This window comes from Giraffa tippelskirchi, chromosome 4 (genome assembly GCF_054371585.1).
Source record: "Giraffa tippelskirchi isolate mGirTip1 chromosome 4, T2T-mGirTip1v1.2.pri, whole genome shotgun sequence".
Lineage (NCBI taxonomy): Eukaryota > Metazoa > Chordata > Mammalia > Artiodactyla > Giraffidae > Giraffa > Giraffa tippelskirchi.
In genome coordinates this window covers 55,395,276-55,416,439 of record NC_137278.1, presented here as the reverse complement: position 1 = coordinate 55,416,439, position 21,164 = coordinate 55,395,276, and the positions used below count along the sequence as shown (strand labels likewise).

The window sequence follows — 21,164 nt, the reverse complement described above, 5'->3', positions numbered from 1 at the left end:
TCCTGCTTTAGACTAATAGTAGCTGATGCCTAGCAGTGTTAAATAAGCCTGGGGTTGCTCACTGTTTTCAAGTGCATTCACTGGCTGATTCATTATCATTTCATAATCACAGGATCAAAGAGGTTTGTGGGCACACCTAGCCCTCACATTCCAGAATGAGAGGAGTAGGTTCCCTCCTGAATAGTCCATTATATCCTGTGTAATCAGGGTTCCCAGGTGGCACAGTGGTAAAAAATACCCTTTCCAATGCAGGAGACCCAGGAGACATAGGTTGGATCCCTGGGCTGGGAGGATCCCCTGGGGAAGGAAATGGCAACCCACTCCAGTGTTCTCGCCTGGGGAAGCCTATGGGCAGAGGAGCCTGGCGGGCTACAGTCCACGGGGTCACAATAGAGTTGGACATGACCTAGTGACTATACAACAACAACAACAATCCTGTAAAATTACATCATTGACAAAACTTCACACTCACTCTGGTCCCTGCATTCTTACTAAAGTAGCATTCCTGCTTCCACCTTTCTTCCTTCAGCTCCTAGAAATTCTCAGCTCAAATTGCTTTGCTCTCGAGAGTTCCTGAAGGCACTCATTCCACATGCATTTATCAGCACTTTTACCAGGCACTATACTCAGTGCCCCCATACAAAGATGATTAAAATGTAGGCCCTTATGATATATAAAATAACTAATAAGAACCCACTGTATTTCACAGGGAACTCTACTCAATGCTTTGTGGTGACCTAAATGGGAAGGAAATACAAAATAGAGTGGATATATGTATGCATGCTGAACCACTTCAGTCATGTCCGACTGTGATCCCACGGACTGTAGCCCACCAGGATCCTCTGACCATGAAATTCTCCAGACAAGAATATTGGTATGGGTTGAGGTGCCCTCCTGCAGGGGATCTTCCCCACCCAGGGATCAAACCCAAGTCTCATATCTAACCTGCATTAGCAGGTGGTTCTTTACCACTAGCGCCACTTGAGAAGCCCAAATATCTGTATACGTATAGCTGTTTCACTTTGCTGTACAGCGGAAACTAATGCAACATTGTAAAGCAACTCTACTCCAACAAAAACTTTTTTTGAAATATAGGCCTGGTATCTAAGACATTGATCATTTAGAGAGAATTATAGGAAATGGCAGCTTCCCTGGTTGCTCAGTGATGAAGAATCTGCCTGAAATTCAGGAGCCAAAGGAGACAAGGGTTCGATCCCTGGGCTGGGAAGATCCACTGGAACAGGGCATGGCAACCCACTCCAGTATTCTTACCTGGAGAATCCCATGGACAGAGGAACCTGGCGGGCTACAGTCCATGGGGTTGCAAAGAGTCAGACACTGAAATGACTTAGCACACACGCATGCATATAGAGATGTACAAGGCAAAGGGGAAAGGGTAGTAACGGCAGCCTAAGAAATCAGGGAAAGCTTCAGAGAAGCAGCAGACAAACATAAGTGTGGGGGTAGGGGGAACCATTTCAGGCCCAAGGACAGGGCAGTATGAGCAGAGATATACAGGTAAAGAAACAGCATGATGATTTGTAGACAATTACAATCAGTTGGTATTCTGGGAGCTAAAGAAGCACACATATTATACTTCACTGTATCCTCTGTCAGCAGACTATCTTGCCCTTTATGTCCCAGTGTTTCATTTACAGCAGAAATAAGTGTTTGAATGCTTGAAACTGTGCTTTATTTGCATTACTTCATATTGCTTTCACAACATCCTTTGAGGTGGGTATTACTGAGACTTCCTAGTTAAAAAGTAGATCCCTCTCCTAAGTATAACCCCCCAGAGAAATTTTCACATGTGTGCATGAGGAGACTGAACAAGAAAGTTAAAATTAGAAATGGGAAATAAGCTCAAAGTCTTAAGACAGGAGAATGGATAGCTCACATGTATTCATACAATGGATGTTATGGAGCTGTGAAAAGGAATCAGTTATAACCTCACAACTCAACAGATGTTAATATCAAAAAATAGTAAGTGAAAAAAGGAACCTGCAGAGGAATAAATAGTAGGCAAAATAACATTTATGTAAAGTTTTAAATCATGCAAAGTAATACTTCATGTTACTTAGGGATACATATCTATGTAGTAAAAATATAAAGAACCAGGCTACCTTGCCCCTTGCTGGCATCCAAAATAAAGAAAACTTTCCTTTCCACCAACCTGGCCTCTTTATTGACTTTTGAGCATGAGAATAAGAAATGCTGAATTCAGGATAGTGTTTACTTCTGAGGAGAAGAGGAATTCATTCGGAAGTAGGGAGAGGGTGTTTCAGGAAGAAGTGGCAGATGCAATAAACTGAGTTATGCATGGTGTTTACGGGTATCAGTAAAAGTTTAATGTTGCTGAATCATAAAGTGAAAGCAGGGTGGGGAGGTGAGAACAGCGGGAAGACAATGAGATCAGGGAGGTGCACAGAAGCCCAGTAGTACAGACTTCATGTTTGACTGAATGAAGAGCCAGTAATGACTTCCAGGTAGTACCCTTTGGCAGTACCGAGAGTAGACTGGAGGGTGAACTTGAAACATAGCAGTACCCTATGGTCCTTGCCATCCCCCACCCCACCATGTCCTCAGCCTACCTTTTGTCTGTGGAATAACTTTTGTCGTTGTTCAGTCACACAGTCCTATCCAACTCTTTTTGACTCCATGGACTGCAGCACACTAGGCTTCCCTGTCCTTCACTGTGTCCTGGAGTTTGCTCAAACTCATGTCCATTGAGTCAGTGATGCCACCCAACCATCTCGTCCTCTGTCATCCCCTTCTCCTCCTGGCTTCAGTCTTTCCCAGCAGGGTCTTTTCCAGTGAGTTGGCTCTTTGCATTGGGTGGCCAAAGTACTAGAGTTTCAGTTTCAGCATCAGTCCTTCCAAAGAATATTCAGAATTAATTTCCTTTAGAATTGACTGGTTTGATCTTCTTGCAATCCAAGGGACTCTCGAGAGTCTTCTTCAGCACCATAGTTCAAAAGTATCAATTCTTCTTTGAAAGAAGGCACTCAGCTTTCTTTATGAGCCAGCTCTCACATCCATACATGACTACTGTAAGAACCATAGCTGTAACTACATGGACCTTTGTGGGCAAAATAATGGAACAACTTTAGCCAAAGAATAAGTTTAATCAGAGAAGTGAGAAAATGCATAAACAAAGGAAAACAGTCAAAGGAGACCAAATGATAATAATGCAGTCATGAAGCAAAGTCAAGGGCCTTTAGTTCCTCCTCAAGAGGTATAAATAATATTCTGAGCTATATCCTGTGAGCTGTCTTATAGATACTTCTCCCCCCAGGTGAAGTTAACTACATAATGACCAGACTGTAGGCCATGACAAAAGCTGCCACAGTTCCGAGAACTGGCCTCAAGGAAATGGAAACAAACCCACCTTGAAGATTAACTGTACCTAAAACAATCAGGGGCTTCCCTGGTAGCTCAGCTGGTAAAGAATCTGCCTGGCAATGCAGTAAACCCTGGTTTAATTCCTGGATCAGAAAGATCCCCTGCAGAAGAAATATGTTACCCACTCCAATATTCATGGGCTTCCCTGGTGGCTCGGATGGTAAAGAATCCACCTGCAAAGCGGGAGACCTGGGTTCGACCCCTGGGTTGGGAAGATCCCCTGGAGGAGGGCATGGCAACCCACTCCAGTATTCTTGCGGAGAGAATACCCATGGACAGAGGAGCCTGGCTACAGTCCATGGGATCACAAAGAGTCAGAAATGACTGAGCAAACAAAGCACAGCGCACAAAACAATCAAGAGAACACTGGTCACACCACTGATGACCAATTTCAAGGTGACTGTCAGAGCTGACTGTGCTGTTTCTGCATGGAGCCGCTCCCTGTCTATGAAAGCTCTTGTCCACTGATTGTCAAGGGTAGGAGTTAGTCTTTGCACAGATTCCACCCTACCTCCCCCTTGCTGGCATCCAAAATAAAGAAAACTTTCCTTCCCACCAAACTGGCCTCTTTATTGACTTTTGAGCAGTGAGCAGCCCAGAACCCACTTTCGGTAACAAAATCAGGAATGATGATAAGTAAGGCAGATATTGCCGTGGCTCTAACAAAAGATAATGAGAACCTGAAATTAGGCAATGCTAAGTTTGACAGGAAAGGAGAACATATGGAAGAGAAACTTTTGCACAGTGCACCAGGGGATGTGCCCATTAACTGGGAGATGGGTGGAATATTGTACAGCAATGAAACAAGTAAATTACACATATATGCAACAGCTTGGGTGTACCTTAAAATAGCAAGTGAAACAAGTCCCAGAACACTGCTAGAGAAAGACATAAATCTTATGAAATTCAAAAATAATCAAAACTTTTTTCCCCAGTCACACATATATTCCTTTCAAATGAGTATATCTTTATCATATATATTATATTCATATGAAAGGAAATGACCACAAACAGGATATTAATTTCCTTGGGAGATAGGGAATTAGAGGATGAAATGAACCAGTGTGTATGTATATATGCATACACTGAGGGTGTCAGAGGAGAGAGAAAGAGGTCATTTACTGAGCAATGATGACAACATATCAAGACCAAGGATTTTCCACCCTGTATTAAAGGCTCTAACAAAGAAAACTGGTAAGAGAAGAAGGCATGGATTTTTCTGATTTTTCACAAATTTTATTTATTTGGCTATGTCTGATCTTAGCTGCAGCATTCAGGGTCTGTGTTGTGTCATGCAGGATCTTTCCTTGTTGCACATGGACTCTGCAGCAGGCAGGCTTAGCTGCTCCTCAGCATGTGGGATCTTAGATTGAACCCAAGTCCCCTGCTTTGCAAAGTGGATTCTTAACTACAGAACTAGGAAAGTCCTAGGTTTTTTTGTTTTCAATTAATTGAAAGATAATTACTTTATAATATCGTGATGGTTTTTGCCATACAGCAACATGAATCGGCCACAAGTATACGTGTCCCCCACATCCAAAATCCTCCTCCCACCTCCCTCCTCACCCTATCCCTCAGGGTTGTCCCAGAGCACCAGCTTTGGGTGCCCTGACTCATGTATTGAACTTGCGCTGGTACAAGTGCATATGGTAATGTACATGACTTAATGCTATTCTCTCAAAACCTCGCCTTCTCCCACTGAGTCCAAAAGTCTGTTCTTTACATCTGTGTCTCCTCTGCTGCCCTGCATGTAGGATCGTCGGGTACCGGCTTCCTAATTGGTTTCAGACTCACTCTCCCAAAGTGAGCTGCCCCAGGAGTTTCTCCTCTCTTCCAATGGTGGGTGCGTGCTAAGTCGCTTCAGTCCTGCCCGACTCTTTGTGACCCCATGGACTGTAGCCCACCAGGCTCCTCTGTCCATGGGGTTCTCCAAGCAAGAATACTAGAGTGGGTTGCCATTGCCTCCTCCAGGGGCTCTTCCCGACCCAGGGATCGGACCCGTGTCTCTTGTGGCTTCTGCATTGGTAGCCGAGTTCTTTATCCCTAGCGCCACCTGGGAAGGCCCATGGAGAGACCAAGGAACAGCAAAGAAAGTGCAAGTGAGTCACTCAGTCGTGTCCGACTCTCTGCGATCCCATGGACTGTAGCCCACCAGGCTCCCCTGTCCATGAGATTCTCCAGGCAGGAATACTGCAGTGGGTTGTCCTTTCCTTCTCCAGGGAATCTTCCCGACACAGGGATCGAACCCAGCAGGCAGAATCTTTACCGACTGAGCCACCAGGGAAGTCACCAAAGAACAGCAAAACACCAAGGAACGGCAAGGAACACCAAGGTACACGAAGGAACAGCAAAAGAAAGGCTAATGCAAGCCACGGTAGAAGAGAACTCGCGAAGTGGCGGACGGAGCGGATAGAGCAAGCGGGGGGCGGGGCTTTCGTGGAGCCTAGAGACTGCGCAAGCGCAGTAGCGCGCCTCGCCGCCTTGGTCCCCGGTTCCGTCCAGTCAGCCGGTGGTGGTGGCGGCGACTTCCCCTCAGGAAGTCCAGTCTCCGCCTCCTCCTCCTCCTCTTACCCCGCCTATTCGGCAGCGGCGGAGGCGGCGGTGCGGCAGCGGTAGTCCCTGCCTCTCCGCCACCTCCACCTCGGCCTATCCCCGGGCTGGCGGCGCTGGCGGGGAGGGGGACAGTAGTTGTAGACGCTGCCCCTGCCTCAGAGAAGGTGAGTTCCCGCCCCGGCGGCGGGGGCGGCCCGGGCCTTCAGCCCCTCCATCCTGCGACCCGGTAAAGGCCCGGCGCGCCCGGAGAGTGCGAAATGGCGGATCGGACAGGACCTGAGGCTCTCCGCTCCCCTCCCCACCCGTCACCCCCGGGAAACAGGCGCCGGGCTCCCACGTGGATCGCGGAGGGAGAAGGGACGTCTCCGCTGCCGGGGGAGCTGAGGTTGGAGCGGGAGAGAGGCGACCCGGCCGAGGCTGTGGATCTAGAGTGTCAGGGCGAGGGAAGGGGCGGATGTGATGGGGACAGAGACAGGGAGAGAAGAGGCCCCAGGCGCGGAAGGGCGTAGACCTGCGCTGGGTGAAATTCAACATCCCGGAAAGTAGCGACCTCACTCACACGGAGCGAGAAGTGGAGTCGGAGTTTGGGGAGAGTAGGAAGTAAACACGCGAGCCCAAAGTTCCTGGGGCCCTGGAGGAAGAGAAGAGAGGGTGAAGTTTTTGAGGGATCACTTCGCAGAGTTTACCCGGGTTTTTTGAGGCTAACACCTTTTAAAACAAGCCTCCAAGATGTACAAGCTCATCTTGATAGTGGTGTGAGTTTTAATAGGTACCTGCCAGTGTTAAAGCAGGACTTCAGTTAGGGCGGCGAAAACAACTTTTATTCAGTAACTACTGATAGTAGGAAAAAATACTGTGCTCCATTCCGACTTTCGCAGAAGTGACTGGGGGTCTTAAATTAAGGAATGGGGAAAGGTGGGGTTCAAGTAGAGTCGAGGAAGTGCAGAATTACAAAGGGTTGGGCAGTGTCAGCTTGCTGGCAATTACTGAAGTGAGAATACTGTTTTCCCACAGAAACAGAGAAAGAGGCTCTGAAATACATGATGATCACATTTCAAAGGAATGACTTTCAGATCCGTGAGACTCTTGACACTCCCGAGCTGTAGGAGACAGAAATACATTTCAAAGAGACTGAGGAAGGGTTCGCAATTGTAAACCCTTTAGTAAGAACTGTATAAAAGAGAGGCCAGGGACTTCATCAGGTGTTGGCTAGAACAAACAGTAAATATTTTTTGACAGCCATGAGCCTTTCAGACCTGAGCTCAACGATGGGGCTGGTTCATTCAAACTTGACCATGTTAAAATTTGGTCAAGGCTCTGCAAAAGTTTGAAAGCAGTATACCTGCCTAGAGTTTTTACAGTTTTCACCAATTCATTTTCCCTAAAACAAAGATCTACTTCTTGACCATTTTGATCTAAGAGATATTTGAGTTCTTACAAGTACTGTATACCTGCAAACAAACTACTGGTTCCAAACTATGAGTTTAGGCTTTAAGGCAGTTTTGAAAATGATTTTGAATGGTGGAGCTTGATCCCACTGCGGAAGATTCTAGTAGAACATTCAGCCATCTTCAATTTCATAGTTAATTTTTAGTATTTGCAGTGTTGCCTCATGTTGCTTTTTGTCTCCAGAGAGACAAAATCAGAACATTATTTTTGTTGGAAGCCGGACATTGTTGGATAATTTAATTTTCCTTTTTCCTGAGGGACAGCAGTAAATATAATAACTTCATTAAAATAATTTTTATTTTCATCTTCCACAGTATACTCTATTTTTGTGTACTCTTAGATAATCTTTTATACCTTTCACTTGGAGGAATGGTAAAGCAGTAAAATATTATAAATTTAAAACATTTTGTATTCTATATAAGTTCCATTCACTAAAAATGGAAATCAGAAACTGCAACCAAATGATGTTTCATTAAGTACCTTAGTGATAGCAACTTTTAGAAGACTAGGTTTTGTGTCTTCAATCAGCCTGAGTTAGTGTTACTCTTCTGAGATTAAAAAAATAAAATCTGAATTTTCTGCTTTCATACCAAACTTCCTACCTTTCACTAACAAGCCTGAGCTGTTTGCGATGTCAAGACTACTATTCACTTTAGCTTCCATAGCCACATCACAGAAATTTGGAAACAGCTTCTCACGGGGGAAAAAAAAACAGCTTTTTGCCAGAGTGGGTTTTTTTGTTTTTTGCAATGACTTTGAATATGTGCAGTTACTAAAGACTAAACAAAATCAGTTCAAAACCAAGTGTTGGCAGGGAATTACGCTTCTATACTGCTTCAAAGTGGTTATGAGGGCAAAGGAGTCTTGACTAAATAGATTCTAGTGCTAATTTCTCAACTAGCTGTATGACATTAAGTCCCAAACTTTCTGAACTTGTTTTGCCATCTGTGGGAAGGGGAGTTGGACTAGCCCAATTGAGTGACTTGCACAAACAGATGCTTTTGCCCCACCCCTACCTTAGAGGACAGTTATAAATGTTTGGAGACTTTTTTTCTTGGTTTTTGCCACTGGACAAGGAACGGCTTGGTGAGCAGAGGTACTACTGGTATCTGCTAGATGCCAGAGATGCCACACACAACATGAGACACACAGGGCACCAACATAGACACACTACAGCCTCCACAAAGGATTATACTACACGAAATGTCACTGTCAAGGTTGAGGAAGTCTGCACTAACCAAATTGAGGACCTCGCCAGCTTTAAAATTATGAACTGGTTTCACTTGGCTGTGTACTAGAACAGCAATTCATAAAACGTGAAACTTTGACTTACCATGGCCATCAAATGGCGTTCAAAGAGTAGTGAAATATTTTGAGTTACAGCTGAGATTTTGTTAGGATTTGGAAAATAGAATTTACTACCTAAAAATTACCTCTTGTCACTTTCAAGTAAATATCCTTATTAACTGTTCAGTTAACTGCTACTTAACAAATGGTAAATATTTGATATGCTATTTAAAACACTTGTAGTACTCAGTATATTTTTAGTTTAGATATTTATAAATGCCTAATGTAATTTCCAATTGTACATGAGCCAGAAGAGAAAAAAAAAATTTGTCTAGTACTTAGCCAGTATCTTTTTTTCTTAAGATTCCTCCAAAAGGTGTCAAAGAATTGTAATCCTTTCAATTATTAAATTCCACTCTCCTTTTCAAGATCCTGAAAGGCCTATTAAAACTCCTGATCCATTTTCACCTATAGCTGTAATACTTATGAAGGAGCTTCTCTTAAACTGGGCTTGATAATAAAGGTCAGTAAGGATTAAGAATTTGCAAGCAGGGAATATATAGAAGGTGTAAATTACAAATAGGAAGTTGAGAAATTAGACTCAATCACAAAAACTCAAATACCACATGACCATACTTACATGAAAAGAAATACACACCACATTTATGGTGAAAGTGTAGTAATATGTTCCAGGACACTTTGTAATTCATTAAAAGAAGTTTCTCAAATATTTTTGATAGTTAAAAACTTTTTTCAGAATAATATTCCTAAGAAATCAGTAGAAACAAAACCACAGCAAACAGTTCTTTCTTATCTGGTTTTTTAGAAGAAAAGAAAATTAGACTGATTTTGAGAATGAAGAACATTTCTAACTGCTTATTGAATCTTTAACCCATTTACATAGCAGTTGTCTGAAGTGTTCCTTTGTTTTTTCATAGAGATTCGAGACAAATGACAGAAAATCAAGCTAATAAGCCCTTGTATTTATTCAGAAACCATTTAGAGCTCCCATGAACCAGGTTCCTATGTTAGGACATGATTATTCTTTCTGACCTATTCACATTTACTGACCTTTTGGAAGCACTGGCACGTATTTGATGACATTCTGATTCAGAATGTCTGCCTTGGGCCCAAGTAAAACTAATTTCTTAGTTGATCTAGTCAAACAAGATCCTTGAGCTAGCTAGCCGTAGACTACTTAACAATGGTTGATATTCAAAGCATTTGTGTGTGCTCAGTCACTCAGTCATGTCCAACTCTTTGTGACCCCATGGACTGTAGCCCACCAGGCTCTTCTGTCCATGAAATTTTCCAGGCAAGAATACTGGAGTGGGTTGCCATTTCCTTCTCCAGGGGATCTTCCCAACCCACGAGTAGAGTCCAGGTCTCCTGCACTGCAGGTGGATTCTTTACCAAAGGCTTAGTTTAAATAAAGACAGGAAATTCCCTGACCTTCTAGTGGTTAGGAATCAGCGCTTTTCCTGCTGGGGCCTAGGTTAGGGAACTAAGATCCCGTAAGCTGTACAGTGCAACCAAAATAAATAGACATAAATTTTATATTACATGTGTAACCAGTAATCCCAATTAATGATTTAATTCCTTTATGTTTTGTCATTGGAAATGTGCCGTAGCAAATCCTGTTACTTTTGTGATTGTATTAGTGTAAGATAACTAAGACCTCCAGTTCTATGGCAAACTCATAGGTCACATACTAATCTCATTTCCTGAAAAGGCAAGGTTAATAAGTAACTCAGTTAAGAATATTCATGATGCTAGAAAGTATACACTGCATCTCTCAAAACTTCTTAAATGGAATTTGACCCTCTGGTAAAAAGGAATAAAGCAGCATACTTTGGTTAAGAGAATGAAATCAGTTACCTAGTCTCCTAAAACAGCGGTCCCCAACTGTTTTGGCATCAGGAACCAGTTCCATGGAAGACAATTTTTACACAGGCTGGGGGATGGAAACGATGATGATCAGGTATAAATACAGATGAAGCTTTGTTTGGTCACTGGCCACTTACCTTCCACTGTGCAGCCCCGTTCCTAAGAGGCCGCAACAGTTAACTGTCCATGGCCCAGGGGTTGAGAACCCCTTTCCTGATACATGCTGTGCTCTAGTCTTCCCTAAGGTTATAATGGTATTAAAAGGTTGCCAATCTCAAGAGCCAAGAGCAAGGCAGGGATTTCTATTCTCACCAGTTCTTTTTAGTATTGTCCTGGACGTCCTAACCAGTATAGTCAGGCAAGGAAAAAAGGTTTACAGATTGGAGAGGAAGAAATCACACTGTCTTTGTTTGCTGATACTAATGATCTGATCATCTATGGGCTCCCTGGTGGCTCAGTGGTACAGAATCTGCGTGCAATGCTGGAGAATCAAGTTCAGTCCCTGGGTCGGGAAGATCCCCTGGAGAAGGAAGAGGCAACCCACTCCAGTGTGAAATCTCATGGACAGAGGAGCCTGGCAGTTCACAGTCCACGGGGTCACAAAAGAATCGGACACAGCTTTAGCAACTAAACAACAAATGAACATCTATGTAGAAAACTCCAAGGAATTTTGGAAAAGCTACTAGAATAAGTGAGTTTAGCAAGGACACAAAGTACAAGGTTAATATACAAAACCAATACTATCTGTAAATGTTAGCAACAAGCAATTAGACGTTGAGATTTTTTTTAAATACTATTAACTATTGCATGAAAAAACAAAATACTTTTGGGTAACTTTAACAAAGTACAGTGAATGGTACCTAACATTGCTGAGAGAAGATGCAAATGGTGGGGAAAATGTCCTTTAATGCTTCTTAGTGAACTCAATTTAAAAGTGTAGTACCCTGTCATTAATTTGGTATATTTAAAGAAGAGTTTATTAAAGGGAAACTAATTACACGTAAAACTTGCCAAATTAACATTCTAATTTTGCTCAAATATTTTTTTCCTTCAGTGATTAAAGATATTTAATAAGTGTTTTAAAAAACTTACTTTTAATGTCACGTCACAACACAAATCAACAAATCAGGTAGTGTCCTGTGGGCGTGAAAATTTTTAGCAAATTTTTCACTCAAATTGAGTTGATTTACTCATCAAACCTATTAAACCTATTGTGGCATATTAAAAACATATACAATATGAAAGTTAAATTCAGGTTTTGCAATTTCTAAAAGGGTGATTTTATGCTTGCTTAGTGGTGTCCAACTCTGTGACCCGATGGACTGTAGCCTCCCAGGCTCGTCTGTCCATGGAATTCTCCAAGCAAAAATACTGAAATAGGTAGCCATTCCCTTCCTCAGGAGATCTTCCCGTCCCAGGGATCAAACCTGGTCTGCATTGCAGGCAGATTCTTTACCATCTGAGCTGCCAGGGAAGCCCCTGAAAGGGTGATTGCGGTGTAACAAATTTTCTGACAAGACTAGAATTAGGAAAAGTGGAGTGGTTCTTAGTATTTTATTAAATACTAAGTCTTTTTAACAGTTTTGAATTGCAAGTAATTCATACTCTTCATTTTTCATATTTAACTCTGTAGTTCACGTGCAGTGTTTTTATTACTTTAGCTTTTGCAATGGCTTTACCTACTAATACTGAAATAAGACCAAGCCTTGTACAGATATTGAATAACAAGGTGCATAGTTTCATTTCTCGAAATAAAAGATTACATTTCCTTTCTATTTGCACTATATCTTTCCTGGAAGTGAATGGCATTGTGGATGGTCATCTATAAGTAGACTTGTGGTGTACAAATAGAAACATCAAGTTTTCAGAATTTTGCTAGATTTTTTACAAAAATTAACCATAATCTGAGAAAAATACTTCTAATGAGTTTCAGAAGAAACAAACTATTTCTTGCTTGAGACATAATACCAACTTGTAAATAGATTGGGTGTTTCTGCTTGACATTCCATTATTCTTTTAGACATCAAAGTACATATAGCAAACATTAACACAAGACATAAGCTGAAATCTTACAAGAGTTGGTTTAAAATCAGCAATCAGAAAAGATAGTAATAATCAAGTTGAACTTTGACTTTTCATTTTTAAAAAAAGATCCTTCTGAAACATGAGTTAGCTTGAAATGCAAAGCATTAGGTACTCCTGTCAGGCACTCCTGACCTATATAGCCATAATCTTTTCTTTATTTGGCTTTCTGTAGTTATTGGAATGGGCTTTTAGATGGCTCAGTGGGTAGAGAATCTGTCTACAACGAAGGAGACGCAGGTTCCATCCTTAGGCTGGGAAGACCCCTGGAGGAGGGCACGGCAACCCACTCCAGTATTCTTGGCCGGAGAGTCCCATGGACAAAGGAGCCTAGCAGGGTACAGTCCATAGGGTCCCAAACGGTCAGACACGACAAGCAACTGAGCACACAGTTACTGGAATAATTGGTTGGAAAAACATTTCAGTTAAATGGATGAAATCCCGAATAACAATAAAAACAGCCCAGTTGTACAGCATTTACTATGTGCCATATACTCTTCTAAGTACTTTACATTTGTTAATTTCCTTAAGATCCACAATACCTGAGAAACTTGACCAAGCCTATATAATAAGTGCCAGAACTGACTCCAGAGTCACTATGTTTAGCTCCTAGAAGCAGTGAGAAAATTAACATTGTGTGGCAACCAGTAGTTCTACGTAGTTGGCTTAAGCTATGTTAGGTGGATGATCTTCCTGGAAACAAAGCCAACATTTAAAGATGCAGTTTAGGGACTTCCCTAAGTTCAGTCGGAGAAGGCAATGGCACCCCACTCCAGTACTCTTGCCTGGAAAATCCCATGGACGGAGGAGCCTGGTAGGCTACAGTCCATGGGGTCGCTAAGAATCGGACACGACTGAGTGACTTCACTTTCACTTTTCCCTTTCATGCACTGGAGAAGGAAATGGCAACCCACTCCAGTATTCTTGCCTGGAGAATCCTAGGGACGGCGGAGCCTGGTGAGCTGCCGTCTATGGGGTCGCACAGAGTCGGACACGACTGAAGCGACTTAGCAGCAGCAGCAGCAGCAGTAGCAGCTAAGTTCAGTGGTTAAGACTCTGTGCTTCTGCTGCAGGGGGCACACAGGTGGGTTCCATCCCTGGTCGGGGAACTAAGATCCCACTTGTTGCTTGACCAAATATCTCTGTGTGTATATATATGGTGGCTCAGACGGTAAACAATCTGCCTGCAATGCAGGAGACCTGGGTTCAATCACTGGGTTGGGAAGATCCCCTGGAGAAGGGAATGGCAACCCACTCCAGTATTCCTGCCTGGATAATTCCACGGAGAGAGGAGCCTGTTGAGCTGCAGTCCATGGGATCACAAAGAGTCAGACACGACCGAGTGACTAACACACAGTTATGTATCCAGTTTAACAAATTAAGGTAGAATTTTTTTCCAAAACATTCATTTTAGATCTTTAAGCTTCTCTCATACACTTTCGGAGAAGGCAATGGCACCCCACTCCAGTACTCTTGCCTGGAAAATCCCATGGATGGAGGGACCTGGTGGGCTGCAGTCCAGGGGCTCACTAAGAGTCAGACACGACTGAGCGACTTCACTTTCACTTTTCACTTTCATGCATTGGAGAAGGAAATGGCAACCCACTCCAGTGTTCTTGCCTGGAGAATCCCAGGGACGGGGGCTCCTGGTGGGCTGCCGTCTATGGGGTCGCACAGAGTTGGACACGACTGAAGTGACTTAGCAGCAGCAGCAGCAGCATACACTTTACTGAAGTTTACTTTACTTACAATAAACAGCACTCATTAAAAGTGTACAATGAGTTTTTGGCAGGTATTTGACATGAATCTACTTTCATAAACAAAATGCCAGGTATTTCCACCAGCTTGAACACTTTCCTCCTGCTCCTTTACAATTTATCCCTCCCTCCATCCTTGTACCTGGCAACCATTAATCTGCTTTTTATCGCTACAGATTAATTTGTATTTCTAGAACTTTTATAAGTAGAGTCATAGTAGGTACTCTTATGTCTTTTATTCAGCATGATTATTTTGTGATTCATCCATGTTGTGTGTATTGCTATTTTGTTCCTTTTCACAGCTGAATAATTCTGTTGTATGGATATACCACACTTTGCTTACCCGTTCCCCTGCTGATAGAGTTGTTTCTGTTTTTGGCTATAAGAAATAAAGCTGCTATGAATATTCATGTACAGGTCTTTGCATGGACATGTTTTCATGTCTCTTGGGCAAATACATATGAGAGAAATGACTGGGTCCTATTGTAGGTGTTTAACTTTTAAAGAAATTGTCAAAACTATGTACCATTTTAGATTATAACTAGTATTGTAGCAAATGCCAAGATTAAAAGAATCTGAATTTTAAAGATCGTGAGGCATAAGAATGATGGCCTAAACCTATAACAGGATAAAGTGTAAAGTCCTGCATTTAGAAAAGTAAATCAATTACATTAAGTCCCAGATGGGAGATATCAGCCAGTATGGGGAGGGAGATGCTACCGCTGGGATTTTAACAATTACCAAGTTCAGAAATCAGAAACATGCCTGCTCTAAGAAACAGAGTACTAAGGCTAGATGCCCCAGATCATTTCCCTCAAGTCCAGAGTCCTACTGTAATGTGCCCCAGGAACTTCTCCTTCAGAACAGTATTTTCTGAACTAAAAACATATATTATTGTTGTTATTCAGTCGCTAAGTCATATCCAATTCTTTGTGACCCCATGAACTGCAACACGCCAGGCTTCCCTGCCCTTCACTGTCTCCTGGAGTTTGCTCAAGCTCATATGCAATATCAGAGGCTTACTAAATGTTTTCATACTGAAATTGCCATTCCAATGAGCAAAAAGCTGGTACTTGAGCCTTGTAAGCAGTCTTAACTTGAGAAGTTAGGATTTGATATGGTATATGAAATGATACAGGGTTGAAGATTGAAAATATTATCGTAAATGTCTTACCTGCCTTTATTTTATTCATAGATACCACGTTGAGTGAGCAAAGACTGAACATTTTACAGATAACTTTTGTAGAAGGCTTATAAGAACTAGTGCCATAATTTGAATCATAATGGATTTCACATTATGAGGTAGGTTGAAAATAAAGGACATCTCAATTGTTAGCATTATTTATACTAAAGCTAATACTTTGACTTGAAAGCAAGTGAAAGTATGACTAAAAATAGTAAAATTCCTGAGTAAATAAACTAAAACTCACAAGTGCTGTTTTCAAGTTCAGAGGTATAAATTTTGGATCACTTTCTCTAAAATAAACAATATTACTTATTTTTCAGGGGTAAAATACACACTGGGCTTCCCTAGTGGCTCAGACAGTAAAGAATCCACCTGCAACGCGGGAGACCTGGGTTCGATCCCTGGATTGGGAAGATCCCTTGGAGGAGGGCATGGCAACCCACTCCAATATTCTTGCCTGGAGAATGCCCATGGACAGAGGAGCCTGGCAGGCTCCAGTCCATGGGGTCGCACAGAGTCAGACACAACTGAATGACTAACCACAGCACAAAACACACACTCAAAAAGTTGGCTTTACTTTCAGATTTACAGGAAGCAAAATAAAAAATTGAAGATGCATTTTGTGAGTTTTCAGATGATTGATCTATGTTGATATAATTCTAAACTTTGAATTATTTAATCATTATAACAAGATTGTGCTTGTAATACTGTAGAGCAGTTAACCTTCAATAACTTCAAACTTCAAAATAAAGCAAGTTTAATTTTTTTTAGAAAAAAGAAAAGATTTCTTGGTTTCAGATGAAGGGAAGTGGAATATTGGGCAAAAATAGATTTTTTTAATCTCTGCTGTCATGGTTTTTAGCTCTTCGGTTGTTGCACAGTCTCGCTATTTGGAGAAAATTCATACTAAAAACGGAAGCAACTAACGAGTGAATATGATCAGATTTCTCCACCAAGGTCTCAATCTGATAAGGGTAAGGTTCAGTTCGCCTCTTCATTGATCTGTGCACCATCTGTGATCTTTTGGGTTTGGCTTTTTTCACTCTGCATGTCTTCAGGTTTCATCCATATTATGCCATTTTGTAGTACGTCATTCCTTTATGTTGCTGAATAACATTCCATTGTGTGAATTGCCACATTGTGTTTATCCATTTATCAGCTAATGAACATTGATTGTTTCTACTTTTAGCTGTCAGTAATAATGCTGCTGTGAACATTTTTGTACAAGTTTTTGTGTCGACATAGATTTTCATTTCTCTTGGGTATATATTTAGGAGTGAAATTGCTAGGGTTATGTGGTGACTCTGTGTTTGACATTTTGAAGAACTGCCAAACTGTTTTCCAAAGTTGCTGTACCATTTTACATTCCCACCAAGAATGAATGAAGTTTCCGGTTTTTCCTCCTCTTTGCCAACACATTATTTATTATCTATCTTTTTGATTATAGCCATCCTGTGAGTATGAAGTAAAATCCTTTTATTATAAAACATTTTTAAACATAAAAATAGCGAAAACAGTATTATGACACCTTCTGTATTTATCATCCAGTTTTGACAATGATCAATATCTTTTTAATCTTATTAGTGACTTTTTAAAAGTAGCTTTATTGAGGTATGTACAGGAAACTGTACATATTCCAGGTATATAATTTGATAGGTTTGAAACATATGTATAGATGAAATGATCACCACAGTTAAGATAGTAAACATATCCGTGCCCCCAGAAATGCCCCTTACAACGCTGTGCTGAGTCGCTCGGTCATGTCCGACTCGGTGCAACCCCATGGACTGTAGCCAGCCAGGCTCCTCTGTCAATGGGAATTCTCCAGACAAGAATACTGGAGTGGGTTGCCACGCCCTCCTCCAGAGGATCTTCCCAACCTGGGGGTCAAACACAGGTCTCCCGCATTACAGGTGGATTCTTTACTGTCTGAGCCACTAGGGAAGCCCAAGAATACTGGCATGGGTTGCCATTCCCTTCTCCATTAGATCTTCCTGACCCAGGAATGGAACCAGAGTCTCCAGCATTAAGGCAGATCCTTTACCAGCTGAGCTCCCTCCTACTTTTTCCTGACTACTTTTTCCCAGGCAACCACTGTATTGCTATAGGTTAGTTTTCCTTTTTCAAGAGCTTTATGTACACGCAATCAAGTATTATGTACTCTTTTGTCAGGCTTCTTTGAGTCAGCTTGATTATTTTGAGATTCATCCATTTTGTCAAGTGTATCAATAGTCTGATCCTTTTTATCATTGATTCCATTATATGGATGTACCACTGTTTGATTTATGCATTTATCTGTTGATCAATATTTGGGTTTTTTTTTCCTTTCTGGAGCTATTACACATAAAACTGCTGTGAATATTCATGTATATTATTTTATATCCTGCCAGCAATATTTGAGAATTCCAGTTGTTCTACACCCTCACCAATCTTTTTTAATTTCAGTCATTCTAGTGAGTGCATGGTGGTGTCACTTTGTGATTTTAATTGACATCTACTTAATGATGAATGATATTGAGCATCTTTCATGTGCTTATTGTCCATTTGTATATATTCTTTTCTGAAGTGTCTGGTCAAATTTTTTTGCCCATGTTTAATTATTATGTTACATTTTGCTCTAGTCAGAATTTTTCTACTATTTAAGTTGAATAGAAGCTAAATTTTCTGGCTCACCAAATTAGGCTTCATTTAAACTTCCTTTTTAATCTCAAATTGCCAGTAAAACTAGCTGATCATTGGTGACTCTAGATTGCTGTCAGACTTGTTTCTGTTAAAGGAAGGAACTTCATGGGTTATACTGCCTCATAATTTTTGGAAATAAAGCATATCACCAAAAATATCTAAAGCATTATCTTCTCATACTAAGTACATTTTCTGCTATAGTTGTAATTCAGGATTTGAGGTGGGGGACAGAAAGAGAAATAGTAGTTGTACTGCCCCATCCCCCAAAAAACAAGCAAACAAAGATTAACATATCTGCTTGAAATTTCTTCTGAAACTTTTCTCTACATAAATCCCTACCCACTCTGAGCTTTCACCTCCATTTCCCTCTTAACCCTCCCACCAGCTCTTTAATAGAGAACAAACCAGAAGGCATTCTAGAATGTCTTTTTCACCAATCAGAAGTAATGGAATGGAATCCAGTTCCCAATGGAGAAGATACAGAACTCTGTTCCCTCATCTTTTCTCAAGCCCTATACCTAAGAGTAGTTTTGTCTCATAGCTAGATTTCTAATTTCCAGCATTCCCAAACCATTTTACAATTTTATTGTTAAGTCTTACAATACTGTTGTCTGGTGAGTATGTATGTTTATTTTATTTTGAGTGAACAGAAGATTTTAAAAATTACCTCTCTATGGTTTGTTACTTTTCTTAGACAACAGTGTTCAAGAATCTGAACTTTAGAAATTATTTGAACACTCAGATCAGGCCACTCACCATGGATATGTAAGTCCTATCCATACATGCCTACAAGCCTTACATTTTTAGCCCTACAAAAGAATTATACATGTCAGCTCCTTTCTGCCTCCTTCATCTCACTTCTGAGAAGGATAAAATTACTTGTGAGTGGCATAGGCAATATTTGACTTCCTTATGCTCCTTTTTGCCATATAATGTCATGATATTTAACTTTTATACAAAAGTAGGTTTTAATTTTGGGATAGGGGAAGGGGCTTCTTTATTTTGTCTTTTGAGACTCTTCAAGAGAAAAGGAAATATTCAGAATTAAATAATCTAGTAAGAAGAATTTTCTCCCATCTTTTCTACCTACAGAGAATCCCTTGTCAAGCTAATGAAGCATTCAAAGAAGACATATGACTCTTTTCAAGATGAACTTGAAGATTATATCAAAGTGCAGAAAGCCAGAGGCTTAGAGCCAAAGACTTGTTTCAGGAGGATGAGGGAGGATTATTTGGAAACCTATGGGTACAAAGAAGAGGTCGACTCTAGACCCAGGTGTAGAATGTTTGAGCAAAGCCTCCCATATGGAACCGTCCAAACCTACCCAAGATCATGCAGTATTTCACAAAGAGTGGAAAAGCAGTTACCTCAGTGGCTACCAGCTCATGACAGCAGGCTGAGACTAGACTCCCTGAGCTACTCTCAGTTCACCAGGGACTGTTTCTCAGGAAAACCTGTACCCCCGAACCTTAGTCAGCACGAGTCTAACTGTAGCTCATACAGTGTAGAATCTGGAGTTTACAAGCACCTCTCCTCAGAAAATAGTACCAGTGCCCATCAGGCTAGTTATAAACACATACATCAGAAGAGGAAAAGGCACACAGAGGAAGGCAGAGAAAAACCAGAGGAGGAGCGGCCCAAGCATAAGAGGAAAAAAGCTTGTGAGGAAATAGATTTAGACAAATACAAGAGCATACAAACAAGCAAAATGGAGGGAGAAACAGTCAGAGTCAGTACAGAAAAGCTCAAGAACCGGAAGGAGAAAAAAACCCGAGATGTAGCCTCTAAGAAAGAGGAACGTAAGCGCAAAAAAGAGAAAAAGGAACAAGGCCAAGAAAGGACAGAGGAGGAAATGCTTTGGGACCAGTCTATCCTTGGATTTTGAAGCTCTTGCATTGGTTCCCCCAGGGTTAAACTAATAGTTGAGAAGCTTGGTTTTACAGTGTTCATGTTCAAATCCCTCTTCTCACATGAGCAGGTACAAAGGCTAAGAGAACAGGAGACAGTACGCTTGCTATCCAACATGGAAGTGTTTTTCCTCATTTTCTAAAATCATTACTACATTTTTCTTATACATAATGTAATTTCCCTTAACGAGAGTGGCTCTGCTTTTTTTCATCTGGTTGCTGTGATGGTGGAAGTATTTTTCCCTTGGGAGGTCATTTATATTTAAGTAGGATTAATAGGCTTAACAGAATCTATTTCTTGATTGGGTTTTAGTTTGGGGTGGGTATTTTTATATTCATTAGTTTTCTCTGTGAAGCAATTTAGATAGATATTTTTCCTCTGTTAGATCTAACTCACAGTATATTTTCTAGATTGAAAAGTGGAAAATGACATACATTATAATCTTAAGTTACATACAGTTTTAAAAAAGAGTCTTGATACAAAATCAGTTTATATTCTGGAAATGTTTATAATATAATAAAGTTCTAATTTCTACATTTTTTTGTTTTGTTTTGTGTCAATGATCTGTTCCTATTCAATGAATATTTTTTTCTGGAAGAGCAATAGCCAAGTAAATTTAAACCCACTTTTTGGATAGAAATCTATGAATGACCACAGTTTTTCCAAATAGTTGAAATTGGGGAATTTATAAGAAATAAAGTGCCATTAGATTATTCTTTCCTGGCCAGTATTTTCCATTCTGATAATCCCCCTTTTTATGATAAACATATCAGTATTCAAGCACTGCTCTTTTGTTGTAGAGAGTAGTGACCTGGAAATCTGAATCCCAGAATTCTAGTCTCAGCTATGCCTTCAAGTTGTTACATGACTTTGGGGAAGTCTCTCAACTTTATTTTCCTCATTACTAAATATAACTAGAAGCACTGGCCTCTAAAATGCCTTGGATAACAAGAAGATGCCATGATATGAAA

The 21,164-nt window shown here is 41.0% G+C and overlaps 1 protein-coding gene across 4 annotated transcripts; it reads left to right on the top strand.

Moving 5' to 3' along the window:
- The first annotated feature begins 5,987 nt into the window (after positions 1-5,987).
- KRCC1 (lysine rich coiled-coil 1) lies at positions 5,988-20,729 on the top strand. 4 transcript variants are annotated; one of them, XM_081592921.1, is made up of 5 exons: positions 5,988-6,119; positions 11,037-11,269; positions 15,613-15,719; positions 16,466-16,577; positions 19,378-20,729. In XM_081592921.1, the coding sequence occupies exon 5, from the start codon at positions 19,397-19,399 to the stop codon at positions 20,168-20,170; it is 774 nt and encodes a 257-aa protein (XP_081449047.1). In that variant the 5' UTR covers positions 5,988-6,119; positions 11,037-11,269; positions 15,613-15,719; positions 16,466-16,577; positions 19,378-19,396; the 3' UTR covers positions 20,171-20,729. The 4 variants fall into 4 exon arrangements, 2 of the variants coding, with proteins under 2 accessions (XP_081449047.1, XP_081449048.1); XR_014082766.1 differs by lacking the exon at positions 11,037-11,269; XR_014082767.1 differs by lacking the exons at positions 5,988-6,119; positions 11,037-11,269 and adding an exon at positions 13,552-13,744.
- The last annotated feature ends 435 nt before the right edge of the window (positions 20,730-21,164 follow it).

Bases quoted from the DNA above. Each gene is read 5' to 3' on its own strand.
- KRCC1 (XM_081592921.1), top strand. From the start codon at position 19,397: ATGAAGCATTCAAAGAAGACATATGACTCTTTTCAAGATGAACTTGAA.